We start from the raw sequence: 17,222 nt of genomic DNA, 5'->3' as shown, positions 1-17,222 counted from the left end.
CTCTCTCTCTGTGTGTCTCCCTCTCTCTCTCTCTGTGTCTCTCTCGCTCTCTGTCTCTCTCTCTCTCTGTGTCTCCCCCCCTCTCTCTCTGTCTCTCTCTGTGTCTCTCTCTCTCTCTCTCTCTCTCTCTCTCTCTCGTGTCTCTCTCTCTCCGTCTCTCTCTCTGTCTCCCCCTGTCTCTCTCTCTCTCTGTGTCTCTCTCTCTCTGTCTCTCCCTCTCTCTCTCTCTCTCTCTCTCTCTCTCCTCTTGCCTGTCTAAAGCTTATCAAGGGACCCACAGAACGGGAGGGCGGTGGGGGGCAATAAGCAATTAATCAGAGCTTTTGACAGCATGGCTTCCATCCTTATCAGCGGGGGTCAAGACCTTGTAATAATGCTGCGTAACGCATCACAATGAAGATTAAATTTGATTTATGCATATGTGGGAAAAATAGAAGGTGAGCGTCGCTACATGGAGGTAATAATCCCAGAGCAGGAGATAAGAAGACGATGGCTTGGGGCAGACTCACTTCCTTATTACCCTCCCGGCCGTGCAGCAGCAGGAAAGTGACTGTCTCCAGAGGAACATTCGTGAGATGTGATTTTTCTGGGTTTATAAACAAAACTATCTTGACTTGAATAAAAGTTCTTCTCAGAGAGTCTTCCAAACATACGTGACAAGGTCCTGTTGAGAGAGACACGTTGTTTGTTTAACTCCCTGAGAGAGGCAGTTGTCCAATCACAGCTCAGCAACAGTGAGCAGGCAGCAGTCCTGCTTCGAATGTCTCCGCTGAAAGTGTGTTTACGGCTCGACGTCAAGAGTCTGGAAAAGGTAAGATGCTGTGCTGTCTGTGGTGGAATGCAAGTACATTAACTCAAGTACTGTACTTAAGTACACATTTGAGTGTCTTTTCGTATTGTACTTTTTGACAATTTTATTATTTTGATAAGCATTTAGACATTTCTGAAGCAAAAATTTCCATGTCATTATTTAAAATTATTATTTATTCATTTTAAATCATTTGGAAGTTTGGACTGTTGTAGTTGAAGGTGTCACTCTGGGCTCTTTTGTGAGGGCATTTCTCAATTTCTTTCATACATTTTTACAAAACAAACATTCAAACATTCAATGTCTCAGTAGGTTTACGGCAAAACCCGATACCAGAGACTCAGTTCTGACTAATCCTGAGAGAACGTCTCTCAAGGTTGATGTGGGCTTTATGAATTTAAAGATAGAAATCCTATCAATATCTCAAGAAGCCTGACTGTTTTTTCAGGTTTCAGTTATACTGAGTTGGGACAGCTCTGCCATTTATCCTCTCTCCTCAAAGACTCACTCCACACATCGGTTTATCTCGATCTTCTTCACTTCTCTACTCCTCCCCTCTAACTTTGCCCAGCACAGGAGGTTCAGATAGATAACTTGTGGGTAAATGTAAAACACCCACTGCCTCTAGCTGAGGAGATCGATGTCGACTTCTTTCACCTCTTGGACGCTGAATAAATCATGCTTTCCTCGGGCCATCCACAGAAACAAGAAACAAAAAGATTAGCCAGCTCTCCCATGCCTTCAATCATCAGCCTGGCAGAGTCCCCATCGGGAACAGACAGGAATGAATGTTTGTTTTTCTGATGTTTCCGGGTTTTCTCAACTTTCACTTTTGTACTTTTACTGCTGATGTGCTCACTTACTGTAACTTTGTAGGTCTTAAAAGTTTCATTTACAGCAGCATCGATCAGTCATTTTTATTTAAATATTGGATAAAATCACAAAGAACGCCTGACACTTTGGACACAAAAAGTTAGAGACCGGTTTGTGGACTTATTAGAGCAGCTCCAAACGGAAGACAATGTTTACTAATGCCTTTACAGCTTTACTTCTCCAAATCAAACAGCAAAATGCAATGCTTGACTCTGTTTGGTTAGGTTTAGGCACAACAACAACTTAATTAGACTAAGAGAAATACCATGGTTTATGCTGAAATAACTACTTTATGGAGATATTAATAATAACCTCTTAGTCAAGGTTAATTAAAGGAACCACTGTTATCATTGTTAGAGGTAACCAAAGTTGAAACAGAAAGCTGGCGGCGGGAGATGAAGAGTTACAACCCGTGAGGCCAACGATGGGCGCAATACGAATTTTAATGAATAGATCTTGAACACATCATAAGGCAAGTCGATTCAACTTCCATTAACGTTAGTCACTCTGATGACAAATGTTTTTAAGGTTGAACCCCCCACGACGTATTTTGGACTTTGACAAATTGCGAGCTTTAGTTCTTCTTCTGTCACTCTGAAAAACGTCCACACCAACAACGCCGGCACACGTCTGTCAATGTGACCAACAAAAAAGTAAAATGAACTTAATCGGCCGATCATCTGAAAACCAGTGGATGACGATCGATCTCTAGTTACACTTAAATATGACGATGAAGATATTTTATTCTGACTCCTAACATATTTCCATTGGTCATAAATATTTCAGATTTCTTCTAAATGTGCTTGACGACTGAATTCACCTAAACACACTTTAGAAAAACACCACTCTCCTGAACAGATTGATTAATGATGAATGAGCTTAATGAAGACTCATCTTCTCCGCCTCAAAGGGAGACAGTGAATAAATTATGCAAAGCCTACAATCTATGATTCTACAGTTAATGTTCCCACTCGTCTTTCCCGGGGAAACACGAGGATGGGGATATCTTTCCTCTTCATTTCTAAACATGTGTTTCGTGTTAGGAAGTCACACTTACCAAGAATTTGAGGGGAGGCCTCGTGTTCTTGGATGATCACATGTCTAGCTCCAGGAGGAATGAGAAACATCTTAAGGTAACCTTTGCCAAGTTTGCAGCAGCAGCAGCAGCAGAAGCAGAGGAGGGGGGGTTAGGAAAGATAAAGACACAGACAGGTAAGTTAAGCAGGTACAGGAATGATCTTTGTTTGCAGTGGTGGACATCGCGTATGTATCAGAAGTGCGCTTCTCTTTGCTCTACAAAGATGTTCGAAGACGTTTGAGGCAAGAAAAGAAAATGGCAAAACCTGTACTTGTCAGCTTTCCTCCTCGCTGTAGAAGCCTGCAGGTAGAACTCATTGAAACAGGCCGTTCATTCACATCCATCTGTTGCGTCATTAAATGACCCCTTGCACAATATATACTTGAACGTCTCCCAAAGGCCCCGAAACTCCCCCTTCTTATCTTCCATATTGATTATGTGCAGAGATGATGTGAATGCCTTCAGCCATGCTTCAATGAGGCACAAGTGAGAGTTATTTCAGACTACAGGGCAGCAAAGTTCTTCTGTCACGGATGTCCACCGCTTGCAAACCTACCGTGACTCACCCAGTATATTTCTAGAGTCTTCAGTTTCATTTAAAAACACATTTCGTGCTCCCTTGGGCAAAGAGAAGGCTCCTCTGGTCTTCCCTTCAAAATAAAATGAATCGGTTAGTCAGGTCTCGCAGAGTTTCCTCTCCCCTCCGCTCCACCGTCTCACTTTTCTCTGCAACAACATCACCTACAGTGGAAGCATATGTAATTAGCATAGCAGGGACCAGAGGAATTCACATCGGACGAGGAGGCAAACTATTCTTTTGCTGGCAGGGAACCACACGCCAATCAGCAGGACTGAACTGCAGTGCTGTCATTACTCGCCCGTAGATTTGACAGGCATTGCCCGACACTCGGAGCCTCCCAGCGCCGACGCGGCGCTGCCGCTGAGGTGACTGCGATTATACATACGCTGGCAAGCTGCCGCGGGGTTCACTAAAGGTTACAACAGGTGGCCAATCACATTGCAGGGCATCGAAAGACGACACATTGCAATCTCACTTTTGGAAAATGGCAAAAGATGCCCTCTCGCTTCCGAGAGAACATTTCGTGATGGCAGCCAATTTCCACAAGCCGCTCAACAGAAATTACAGTTTGATCAAAGAGTTTTTTGGTAGACTGATAGGAAATGCTGCGCACAAGCTGGACCCGTTGGGTGAGGATGCTTGGGTTGAACTGAGCATTTGAGGTTCAATCAATCAGATGGTAAATAGCCAACAACATCCCAGATTGCCTCCAAAGGTCTGCAGGCTGATTAAATGTGACATTTCTGACATTAAAGTTAGTTTGTTAGGCTGTTGAAGCAATTTACATGACATAACCATACATGTGATGATAACTTCTTATGCAGAGCTCTAGAGACTCGACTAGATAATGAACCTGTGACAGTTACAACAGTTGAGTCAGACCTAAATAGACACTTAATTAGTAACAAGGGACAGAGAAAACAGCAGCTCATGTCACTCGTCTCTACAGTGTTAGGCATCCATCTGCACTACAAGCTGCACAGAAGGTGCCAGGAAAGAGGCTGTGAGGGATTCAGTGACACTGGATACTTGCATATTGTGTTTTCCAACAAAGGGGTTTCTTTATGGGCTCTCTTGCTTAACTGTTTCCCTGTTAAAAAACGTGAGTGGTTAAAAAAAAAAGAGGAATGATCACAGTTCAAACAATCCTGGAACGGTTTGAAGAAGACGTTCCTGTTCCAGGCTCTCATTCTCTGAAGCTCTGCTTTGACTTTACGACATCACGTCGCTTAAATAAAAGATGTGAGTACAGACGAGGCCGGCATCAGAGATGGATCCTGGCGGGCATCATGAAACCGAAGACACATTTTCCAAAAAGGAAATGAACCACTTCGTAACACTCATGCAGCTGCACACTTTTGCATTGACGAGCAAAACATTTGCTTGTGTGCGTGTGTGTGTGTGTGTGTGTGTGTGTGCGCACGTGTGTGTGTGTGTGTGTTTGCCCCCTGTGTGGCTGCAGAGGGGAGATAACCTGAGAAGGCTTTGTAGGAAAGGAAAGAACAGTTTGTTTCTGAACTTATAAATCATTTAAAAAAAAGACAAACTATATAAATTAAATAAATTAAAGAATACATTCATTGCTTTGCTAATTAATAAGAGTCTTAATCCGGAAGCACCCGGCTGTTCGGAGTGACAGTCAGATACTCATGTCGCTCTGCACCCCCCCTACAGGCTCATTTATATTCAATTGTGGGTGCAGATTTTGCAGAGGAGTGAATAGAAATGACATGGAGGACTGCAGGAGGTGGGTGCAATTTCATTCACACCTCTGCGATCTCAGTCGGGCTTTCAATCAATACACCTGAGCTGGAAACATTAGAAACGCTGCACAGTTACGCCACAGTTTGAACAAATCATCATCCTTCTCTCTATTTCCATCAGTCAGGTTGACAGGTGTGTCTTTTTGAGACAAACATTACGACTGCTGTATATGCACTTCATACTAAGTGTCATAGCAGAGTACACTTTAAAATGTCTTAATAAGAAGACGTCAATAAAACTGTGACTGTGAGCAGCACACACCGATGCTACCCAGTGTCTGTTAACGTGAGTTCTCTGTTGAACTTAATGGTACACAGGTGTAGTAGTCCGTTTGTTGCAGCCACCTCCTGCATCCTGCAAAGTCAGAGGAGTGACGTCGAGTGACGGAGGTTAAATTCCTTGTTTCAGTCCAGGTGAGGCCAATGAGCTTTCTGCCAATCTGAGATTTGGAATCTGGGAATGTTTCCAGATGCTTCGACGGGCTACTCGACACTTTAGTAAACACTCTCAGTTAATCAGAATAAGTACTCCGCAAAAAGAGAGAGTTTTCTTCTTCTTTATCCACTTCAACCTTTGGCGACCCTGCGTCACAGCTATTCGTCTTTAGAAATCAGACTTTGTTTGTCAAGCGTTGGATTTCAGATGTTATTTTTAATGTATTGAAAGAGCCAGTGAAAAGCTAAGAATGAATTCTAAAGGGTGGCATGCTGACAACGGGTTGAATCTGGTCGGCTCATGCTCTCGTCAATGTAGTGGGGACCGAGGACAACTCCGCTCCACATTTCATTTCCTAAAACCTTGCACTTATTGTTCAGTGTTTCCTTGAAGGTTCTCTATTTAAAATTCAGAGCATTGCTAGACCAGCAACTATTTGCTATGCAAAGATAAATTGGTGGTGCATGTGAGCGGGCCGCACCGGCGAGCTCATGGCCATCGCTCTTCACGAATAAGCGCCCACGGCTGCCAAAGGACACTGGTTCAGTTGTCCAGGGCCCTGGGTCAAGGGAGGGCCGACATGTTGAGAGCCGTGCGATGATTTATATATGATGTATAAACAACAGTGCAGTATGTTTATGTCTTATCAAGGTTGATCACTCGCTCATTGTGCATCATGGATAAGAAACATTCATTATCTGCAGTAGAGAAAACATGCAGGGGATGAAACAGGGAAGAATCGTTGGTATAAAAACATGATATTCTTTGTGTTTTAAAAGAGTTCTGTCTGCAGGCGTCGTGTTCATACCGGTTCAATGTGTTCTTACCAGGTTTCTTTGGCGTTCGGGTGAAGCTCCCTTTGACGGTGCGACAGTGGGAGTTGTCCCCGCCGCAAACGCCACATTTGTCCTCAACTTTGTTGGAGCCGATCTCTCGGTCGCAGCCGACTTTCTGGAGACCAAGTGAACAATCAGACAGATGAGCTGAGATTCTATTCGGTCTTGGAAATGTACGATTCACTACGTGGTTTTAACGAGAAGCCCACCCGTCAGGTGTTTCCTCTTAAGGCGTCAGTAGCTATCGGAATGCCGACTTGAGACAACGTGATGTGAGCACACTGGTGACAGATTGTAATTAATCGGTTTGACTGCGGGCCAGCAAACTAATCACAGATCCTGTTTCAATAGCGACAGCATGTGGGCGTTTATGAGGTTCTTTCAATGGTGGAAATGAACTTAATTACATTTACTCAGGGACTGCACTGATGTTTTGAAGAAGTTTTACTTAACTTGAGACAAGTTGTGCTACTTTATACATTCACTACATTATAAATGTACAGCTGAAGTTACTTTTAGAATCAGATTATCAATACAAATGACGATGTGTTATCATAGATGAAGCTATCCAGCAGTTTATAAAGTATTTTAAGATTAGCTCCACCTTTACCAGCTGCAACATTAAAGCGATGCTTGTATCAATAATTATAATACAATAATATAATAAATATTGAATCTGTAATGGGACATTCTGCATACTATATCATTGTAATGCTTCTTCTAAAACAGCACCGTGGCTCTAATCACAGCACGTTCACAGTTGAACCTGTAACTGATTGTGCAGTTTTGTAACATCACACGGTGTAATTTAAAGCTGTCGATATTCAAACAGCCTGCATCTGCTTTTAATATGTCAAAATCATGTAGTTTGAACACCTTACCACACATTCTCCGCGCACGCAGATACTGTAGGCATCTTTGTAGGAGCATCGCGTCCCATCATGCACCAGCTGCTTCAGGTACGCCATGTCTCCGGTCTCCTTTGATTGGCAGTACAAGTGGCATCTCTTGTTGGCTGCAACACAGCAGATTATTGGATTGTTATTAGTGGAATTATTAGGAAGAAAATCCAACTTGGAAAAACAAGAATGTTATGAAAACCTTTTAAAATCTCATTGAATATTAATGTGAAAATAATAATGAAGCCCACTAAAGTAATTTGTGCACAGGCACCAATCTAAGACGTATATGAGTTCACTCTCATAAATATGAGCTTGTATAAAACCACATGGACTCTTTTATTGTACCAAAATGCACTTCTTCTTCTTCTTCTTCTTCTTCTTCTTCTTCTTCTTCTTCTTCTTCTTTCAGCTGTTCCCGTTGAGGGTCACCACAGTGGATCATCTATTTCCATCTAGTTGGCCTCGACTGATCCGATATGGAAATATCTGAGTTTTATGATCAGCATCTTTGATTTGGCATATGTTTTACGCCGGATGAACTTCCTGACGCGACCCCCCCCCCACATCCACACAGCGCCCGGGGCGGATATTTAGTTTGACGTACCAAAATGCACGACGCTCTTTAGAAAAGCTCTTTACCTTTCAAAAAACAATGGGCTCCCACTTCACCGTCTCACCTCCCTGCAGCTTCTCAGTAGGTTTTCCTACTTCTTTTCTACGTGACTGACTGAAAACTCAGACCAATTTAGGGGCAATGAAGGGCAAAACAGCTCCATGGAGCGAAGCCGCACACCGATAAAGAGCAGTGAAGTTTAGTACCCGCACTGCAGATATCCATCACCCTACAGAGAGGGCACATTTTGAGCTTGGATGGTGTTAAACTCTGCATGCTGGTGCAGTGATGGGAGAGACCAAAACAAGGAAACAAGAGGGCAAAGGGAAGAGAATACAGAAACTGAACACAAGAAAGAAAAGCAGACACACAACACAATTGAACAAGTTCTGGTCCACATGTTGACTTTCATTGTTCCGTTTTGGGACAAACGCCGGAACAAAACAATCTGTTGACATCTTTCTGGCTTACTGTCGGGATGCTCGTAGGGCAGCCAATGGTGTTTGGCATTTTGGAACTCAAAGTGGGAGTTGCGGAGCTGGCACTGCTGGGCTCGGAAGTCTTCGAAGTGCTTGGGGCAGTCGTCGGTGTTGCACAGCTGATACTCGTAGTTCACTCCCGGGCAGTCCTGGCCCCCGTTGGAGGGCCTGGAGGGGAGAAATGGATGAACGTCAGAGCTGATCAGACGGTGAGTATTTCTTAGAAACTCAGAATGACAAAACGAATCCTGCTTGAAAAAGGATGCTAAGAAACTTTTCGGAAAATGAGGGGTCACATTTTAATCTTCAGCCTCTTTGGAGCCCTCTGAGTTTGTCATGGCTTACAAATGTCTACCTCGCACTGCATTTTGATTCTCATATCATACGGGTTTCATACTCAGGTTATACAATTATACAGTTATAAAGTCAAATCATCCAATTATAGCTGGCACTGGATATCAGCATCCTCCATTATTTCTACATTCATGCATGAAGCCTCCCAGAATCAAATAGTGTTATTGCTGCATTTGCCACTCACGCCGGGTTGTTGCACTGACGCGTCCTAAAGCGAACTCCAGTCCCACATGAGCGCGAGCAGGAGCCATATTTGCTCCAGGAACCCCAGGCGCCGTCTTGCTTGACCTGATTAGGGTTTTTCCACATGCAGTGACCTTTGTAGCACCACTACAGAGGATGACAGGAGAGAGGAAAGGTCAGCCAAACACAGAAATATCAGAATGAAGTCAAACGGATGACAGGAGTGTGCCTGTACCTTTGGTCTGAGGCAGTTTCTTTCAGGTTTTAAGTTTCTTATTTTCAGTTTATTCTAAATAAAGTGTCCACATACTTCTGGCCTTGTCATATAATGTAACTTACTTTTCCAGGAGCACACTCCGTCCCGTCCAGAGGCGGCCCCTTCTTGGTTTTGCAAAAGTACGGGTTGTCCGGGTGGCTGCACCACAGCTGTTTGCACGGGTCAAAGGTACGAAACTGAAACACAGAAAAGAAAATCATGTTTGTAACGTAGATACTACGAATGACAATGGAATATAGCTTCCCTGCTCACATTGCGATTCATAATCCTGAACAGCTGAAAGGCAGATATGGACATTTGTCGGATTTAGTTTTCATATATTGTGGGCCGTCGTGTTTCATCACTGATTTCAAAGACACATTTGGATTCAATGAAGGCTCAGAACGGGTTTGATGCAAATAAAACACAAAAAAAGGGATGTGATGACGTCATAAATAAGAGTCAGATTCACAAAAAAAGGTGTTTAAGTATTCCCCAGACATCAGCCACTAAAGCCGAGAGGATTACGAAGGTTTTCTAGGGAACAGCTTATTGTTAACCTCTTCATGGTAAGTGGTGAGATGCTTTTTTTACCCTTTTTTTATATACGGATTTGAGCAGATCAGACTGACAGAGAGAACTCAAAAATGGGCATTTCAGCTGCCCGGAGCATCGCTATACACCGAGAGGCTTTGTGAACAACATGAGCCCTGAAATTACCTCTGTGACCTGTTTCTATAAACCTGCATCTCCGGTAAGCTCCTTCTCATCTGCAGCTTGTTCAAGCTGCAGATTTTACTCTTCTACACTTAAAGAAGAGAGAGTATCATTATGTCATTACTTTTATTGAATCCATACCTTTAAGATATCCTTATTTTTCCAAAAACTTTGATTTTAGTAATGTGCTCTAGGCATTAAAATTGCTGAACAAGTATATAGTTTTGTTTTATTGCTGTGCTTATTTCCGCTCTCTGCGTGTAACTATTCTCTCCCTTCTTATTATTTCACCGTCTGTGTCGCCGTGTGTCGATGTAAAACTATCATCACATGTGTGTTCATGTGACCGGCAAGGAACATGAGACTCATTGCTGCATCAGCTGGAAACTGTTCTGTTCCTCTCACTGTATGGATTACTTAACAGAAGGATGATATTTATGGTAACTACGTTGTGGTGAATGGTGGGACTTCAGACCGTTAATCATCAACAAATGAGGCGCTCGCATCACCATGATAGGGGTCACTGATGAAGAACCGCTTCCTCTGTCCATCCCACTTAATACGACTCGACAGACCGCTCTGAAACACTTGAACATCTGAATCCTGCAGGGATCAACTCTCTGAACGCGTCGGCCGCAGCCACGTCTCCGTCTCAGATCCTGTTCGGTTGCTCGGGCGAGTGTCTCTTTGTTTGCAGAAGACAATTAGCCGGATCGAGAGGCTTTTTTTATTTTCCTCAACAAACATACCAACGAAAGAGCGGTTCAGCTTGTGACACAAAGGGAATCCACCGGGCTCAGATACACACAATGGCTGCACAGCGTTACTCCTACAGCAGCCCTGACATTTGCTTTGCTTTTCAGCAGCAGTCTGGTAAATGTGGGTCACTCGGTGCTAACTAGGGAGGCCGACCTTATTGTTCACAAACTGCTGATGCTACAAGGAGACTATTGCTCCGGAGTAAAGAACAAAAGAAAATGATTGTGGTGTATTTTGGTTCACGGAAGTGAAAGCGGTTGTTATTCTTTAATCTTTGACACGTCATTGTGGGTCTCTAATCTCATCTAAGAAACCTGTTTGATAAATGTGAAATCAAAAGAACAACATGAATGAATACTTCGCAGTCACACTGCAAGTCATGGAGTCTTGCTCTTGGTTTAAATGTCTTTTCCTTCCTAAAACAAGTCATGGGTTTGTGGTTACGTTGTTAACTAGAGCACAAAGTAAAAAATAAATAAGCAGATGACTCTAGTCATTGACTTTCAGTTGGCAGCCAGACGATTTGTACCCAAAACAATATGACATCTGAATACATGAGCTCTGCTTCCATAAGGCCGCATATCCTGGAGCCAATAATTATCCCCGCAGGGGCAAATTCCTGAAGCTCTGCACGGAATTCAACATCTAAGCAAAATATAGTCAATAAGATCCGAGCAGAGTGCCAGTGTCACCGGGTTAGTGTTAAAAACTGGTGTCACCTGAGAGCACTGCAGCCGGAGAGCGAACAGCTTCATCTTTGAATGTAAATCAGTTCAGGGCTTCTCCCTCATCGGTATACTTTGCCAGCACTCAAATTCAAAATGAGCTGTGTGACTGCCAGCGTTTACCACTTGGGTAAACTCAATATAGTGATCATTTCTGTGATGGAGGGATTTCCCACTGCTTTTGGGGGTTTTCTGGTGCTTGCCTGCCTCAGCGAAGGGAGCACAATGATCCTACTTTATCAAGTGACACACATCATGAATCTCTGATCATAACGTTTCACTTACATGGAATATTTTTAACAAATATCTATAAACGGACGATGGACGGGAAACAACGGACCAGCTGTCCAGCATTCTTATCTGGTAAGGATGGAGCATTGTGGTAGTTCAGGCACATAATCATATACGTCTTATCTCTCATGAGCTGGAAGACTCTGAAATGCTCTGAGAAATGAACAACAGGGTCGGATCCACATACAGTACAAGTACAGCCATTTGATTGTGTATATATATATATATAATATAAAAAAAATGATTATTGCAGCTTTTGTAACATCTTAATACTCCTCTACTGCTGGTAATGGCTCTGGATACAGATTACAGCCTACATGTAATCAAATCCTGAGGTGCTGAAGAAAACCTGATTCATTTCCTAGCAGGCGTCAACCTCCGGGTCTGAAAAGTGAAGCAAACGCTGAAGAGCTTTAAACGTCTGTTCTCTCTAATGGCCACCAGGGGGCGACTCCTCTGGTTGTATAGAAGTCTATGAGAAAATGACTCTACTTCTCTCTTGATTTATTACCTCAGTAAACATTGTAAACATGAGTTTATGGTCTCAATCTCTAGTTTCAAGTCTTCTTCAATACAGCATGATGTTCATTTAGTAAATTAAGGTAAAACAGACAATAACGTATGTTTTAGGGCGGGGCTACCTCGCTACCACGGTGTTGTCTGTGTTTTCGTCTTACAGTTTTAATCCTTCACCAGTGTGTCTTTAGTTCACAAAGTTAATTGTTTCGTTGTCTCAAAACGTGTTAATTACTCTTGAGACACCACTTATACTAAGAACCGAACACTTTCCTTCAGAGTTATTTGCAAAGAGCAAACTGGGACAGAAACTGTGTGAATGAACTGAAAGCTACAGCCGGACTTCATTTAAGCTCAGACGGAGCCGGCTGACCTCCCGATTCTTTTATGTGTTGAAATCAAACGATGCGGCCGTCGTCCCTTGTGAGGCCAGATACCCAAGACATTTGAACCTTGAATTAAATGGAAGAGCTTAGTCATCGAGTGGAGACCTCAGTCAGAATCCACTGGTGGCTCTGCTCAGTCCTCACAATACACACATTCTCCCCGAAAAACCTCAATGCAGGATGACTCATCCCCTGCACGTTTTGAGTTTTCTTTTGACAGAAAGAGTTTTGTTGAGAGGGCGCGATGTTCCCTGCGTGACTTGATGGATCAACTTCGCCATCAAATCAATGTCACATCAGGTGCTGCGATTTCAAACTTTTTAAACTCACTTTTGCAGCTTGTGCTCAGTTACCCGTTCATTTCAAGTCCAAGATTAAGAACTCCTTCTACCACTTTAATTTTCAGCTGTTCAGCGTTAAACTAATCCTCATCTGAACATATTTTGATGAAAGAAATCCTTGAAAAACAAAAAAGAGCAAATTATATATATATATATATTGGTTAATTATATGTTCCTGTGTTTTTTTGCAGGGGGATAAATCTAGTTTTTTTATACATCTGTTAGATTCATGTCTCTAATTAGCATCACTACCACATAGAAATGTGACATCAATTATAAGTGTGGATCAAAGTGATGTGAAGTTCTCATCATCCTGCCATCTGCAGAGAACGAGCAGCATAGCAGGTGTGACTGCGCTAAAGCAGATGTGCGTTAGAGGTGCTCACTAGTGCGGCATCGGATCCTGCTTGTGTGACTTTGTTTGCTGATATTTAAAAGCCTGTAAGTTGGACAGCTGCCGTCATCCTCTCCTGCTGTTGTTTCTGTCTCTGCTCTTCTTAAGTAGCATTTCCATTAGATCTCTGAGAGTGAATGGATCTTTTCCCTCTCTTCACTTTCACTTACAGAAAGGTTTTATTTTCGGGTAGAGTAGCTAGTATCCACTGAATGGAAGCCCGAGGGCCGTACTCACTGAGGTGCAGATCTTATAGCCCACACCGAAGTCGAATCGACACTGCTCATCCATCGAGTAGTTGATGCCAGGAAGTTCGGGGAGCTGTGGCCAGTCGTGTTTGAAGGGGTCATCCAGGAGACAGTCGTACGTGCTGCGAGGGAGTGAAAGAAGAGGTTGATGCTGGCGTCAGACGCTGACGAGAGAATCAATATCCTGAAGAGGACATGTGTCTAAATGTGGCTGCGAGAACCAGGCGCTAAGTTTACGATGAAGACGGACCTTTTTCACAAATTCCTCTGCTTTCAAAGTGTAGTGGATCTTATTTCAACAAAGATTGCGTTTTCATTCACAGAGTCACTCTAGTTGCGTCTCCGTAGACGTTTTCTTTTGATCAGCGCAACACTACAGTTTGTGAAAGTCACCTCTGGATGCCCAGACGTTTCATAATAAAAGCCTTCCAGCTTTTCAAAGGACTTGTAGGCTTTGATTGTAAGTCATCTGCAGGAGGAGTTGAGACAGTAATTAAAGATTGACAAAGCAGAAGCGATGGGAGACTCAGAGCTGCACAGTGCTGAATGACAGGACTTCTCCCTTAATGGGTTTTACATTCAATCATGTGAGACTCCATCATCATTAAAGGCTTGGATTGGAGTATTTAGTGTGTGTTCCTACCTCAGCTTGCGTGGGCTTTGCGTTGCATCACACACTTTCATTTACCACTTAATTAACGAGCCAACAAAACAAAGCCAAGTTATGAAAATAGAGAGCAGATGTAACGCACACCTTAGCTCGACATTTCATTTCAGCTCCAAGGCACCCTGCACTCGCTGGTTTGAAAACGCACCCCTTTTACAACTGAAAATCTGTAACAACTTGTGTTATTTCTTCTTTTAATACGAGTTTTGCGCTTATATTTCAGTTTTTGGACGGATTAGGCTGCATGTGGGCAGGTGGCTCGGCTGCAGTCAGTCCCAGCCTGGCTTTATTTTAATTTTATTTATTTCAAGGCGAGGGGGCACAGCTAAACCCCACTCAGGGTAAGACAAATCGTATGTGCAAGTGCAAAATGATTGTACATACTTCATGTTGCCTCGCCAAGCCTTTCACGTTCATCGCCCGTCATTATCATACTGCAGGAGCACTTTTCATACCACATATTGATTATTCTCCGAAATGGCTCCATTTCAAATAGCCGGGAGCTGCTCTGGAAAAAGAATGCATGGCGATTGATTGCACGTTGCCATTGTCGTCTCTATCGATTCCCTGTTGGTGGTTTGGTGTCAACACACTGCTGATCTCTCCCCGTCAGAAATTGATTCTGGTGCAGCTGACGGAGCAAACCTCCATGGCCACATTTGTAATTTGTCCGTTGCATGTCTCAAGAATAGATCGCGCTCATTTGTTTATTTTACAAAGTTCTTATGAATCCAGAGAGGATACAGATATTCTCTAAAAATAATCATGGCAGCCATTCTGCATGATTCTCTATGTTGGGTTTATTTTTAAGCAGATTCAGATGAAATATGCCCTAATTTCTTTAAACTTCATTCGTTCACGCTGCTATAAAGCCAGATATGGATCCAATGGAACAGCATTCCTATTCTTTTGGATGGCGTGATAAAACAGTGTTTGTTAACTGCAGACATGAACTCACTGGATGTATCTCTTCAGCTCCTGTCCGCTGCACATGGACCAGTGGTATCGGTGGAAGGCCGCCTGCACCAGAGGAGCCATCACGCTTCCCATCGCCGTTTCGTCCCCGCAGCGGTTGCCTTGGCCATCATGCTCCATTCCCAACCTGTTCCAATAGAGAGACGAGCAGATATTTACAAAGCTGCAGATCTCATGCAAAATTGAATACGCATGAATAACCACAAATGACATTCAGATATCTATTTGAGAAATAATTGTTTCTGCAAAACTTCTTTGAAACAGTTCAATGATGCATCTCTGAGCTGTTTATGGATTGTGAGGTGCAGGCCAGAAAGCGCTCTTCTATTCTTCCAATTCACTACAAACACCGACTCAAGCAACACATTCTCACACCAAAAGACTATCAATCCTACCTCGCTACCAACGGGTTGACTCACAGTAAGATTAACAATCCAACAGAAAAAACTGTTGAGGGCTAAAACAGCAAACATTCCTCTTTCTTCTCTTCTTTTAAAGTATTCATTTGGACATTTTGAGGCCTTATTGAGAGCACACAGTGGACACATGTCTCCAGCCGGAGTCGAACAGGTGTCACGGACACTGGTTGTCATTTGTGATTGGTTGTAAATCTTAACAAGACGGGTCTTACCTAATGGGAGCCTGCCAGATAAAGATAATATAACAATATATTCAAATTGTTTGACAAGTGCCCCAAGTAAGAAATTAAATTGTATGCTTAACATCACTTTAACGTCATTCCAACAGCATGTCTAATGTCCTGCGTTTGTATTTCGAGCCGATTAAAATTCTTCTTCTTCTTCTTCCGTTTCGACAGTGATGTCTCGTAAAGTTTCAGAGAAAGCTAGTTAGTGGATTAGAGTCAGGATTGTGCTTTTCAAAAGGTCAAGAGAGGACTTTCATGCTTCAAACATGTTGTTATGAAACAGAATTCATAACCGAGATCAATACTGGCCAACTGTGGGATGAATGAACATTTCCTGTGTGTTTCTTGATTTTCCGCTTTAAAGGAATAAATTGCTTCACAGAGATGTGCACAGTACTGATATCTGCACTTGTTAAAAAAAAGAATTGGAACCAGCGGAAATTATTGTTCTGTGAACTTAAAGTCAATAATGAAACTGTTGTTAATACCAAATAACTCACATTTAAGTGCCTTGAATAGCGTCAAAGAATTGTTTTATAAAGAGGACAGACGGTGGGCTCTTCTCTTTGTTTGCTGCGTTTGTACTGCATGTGGCTCTCTTGGGCTCCAGCAATCACTATCCATCATTATGTTCTTTCCGATAGCTGCCTCACCTGTCACACACGTCGCTATAAGGCTGTGCATGTTGTGAGAAAAATACTACAGAGTTTTGATGGAGATACATCGCTTTTTCTTAACGTTGAAACGCAACATTTTCGGCCAATATTGTTCCCCAACTGTAAACACATGACGAATCCTGGATAAACAGGGTTATGATACATTTAGGATACAAAATGTTCTTCCTCCAGTAAATGCGTGACGTTTCCAAGGTCAATGAGTAATTCAAATAATCATGCAGCCCTAATAAAGGACATCCTGTACTGTCCTGGCTCTGACTGAAAGGAACACACAGTGAGCATCAATAATTATTTGTGTCAGCAGATGAGGCGTCTATACCGTATGTTCCAGTGTTATTTTTAGAAATGCACGACATGTTGACTTCTTCAGCTCTGGTATCCGCTTTATGAAAATGTCTCTCCTCTTTACATCTGCAAAAGCCGACTGGATTCAGTGCGTCAACTGTCCCCGGCTGAATGTGCTTACAGCAAAAAACTAAATGTGCTTTTTGGAGTTTGGAGACAATATTGCTTTGTATACTTAAATTAGTTTGACATTAAAATTAAAAATATTGTTAAATGCAAAACCACAGCGTTTGAGTTTGTAACATAATTTTAAACTTGTTGTTGTTTATGTTTTACTGTAGTCGTTTCACTAAAGCCTTCTCGATATGTAGAAGCAGACAATCCCTCTCTAGTTATATTATCAACACTGATACACTGTAAAGGACCAGTGTGTG

At 42.6% G+C, this 17,222-nt stretch overlaps 1 protein-coding gene across 1 annotated transcript in view; it reads right to left on the bottom strand.

The window, feature by feature from the left end:
* Positions 1 to 17,222, bottom strand: part of adamts3 (ADAM metallopeptidase with thrombospondin type 1 motif, 3) — a 120,690-nt gene that overhangs the window by 21,346 nt on the left and 82,122 nt on the right. The window contains exons 9-16 of the mRNA XM_031870549.1: positions 15,164 to 15,307; positions 13,528 to 13,660; positions 9,245 to 9,358; positions 8,907 to 9,052; positions 8,361 to 8,536; positions 7,256 to 7,389; positions 6,366 to 6,489; positions 2,739 to 2,819 (exon numbers count right to left, since the gene is read on the bottom strand). Coding sequence (XP_031726409.1) covers positions 2,739 to 2,819; positions 6,366 to 6,489; positions 7,256 to 7,389; positions 8,361 to 8,536; positions 8,907 to 9,052; positions 9,245 to 9,358; positions 13,528 to 13,660; positions 15,164 to 15,307 — 1,052 coding nt within the window. The remainder of the gene's footprint in view (positions 1 to 2,738; positions 2,820 to 6,365; positions 6,490 to 7,255; positions 7,390 to 8,360; positions 8,537 to 8,906; positions 9,053 to 9,244; positions 9,359 to 13,527; positions 13,661 to 15,163; positions 15,308 to 17,222) is intronic.

The sequence above is a fragment of the Anarrhichthys ocellatus genome, unplaced genomic scaffold, assembly GCF_004355925.1.
Source record: "Anarrhichthys ocellatus isolate YVR2014 unplaced genomic scaffold, GSC_Weel_1.0 scaffold53, whole genome shotgun sequence".
Classification (NCBI taxonomy): domain Eukaryota; kingdom Metazoa; phylum Chordata; class Actinopteri; order Perciformes; family Anarhichadidae; genus Anarrhichthys; species Anarrhichthys ocellatus.
This window is presented reverse-complemented; position numbering and strand designations above follow the sequence as displayed.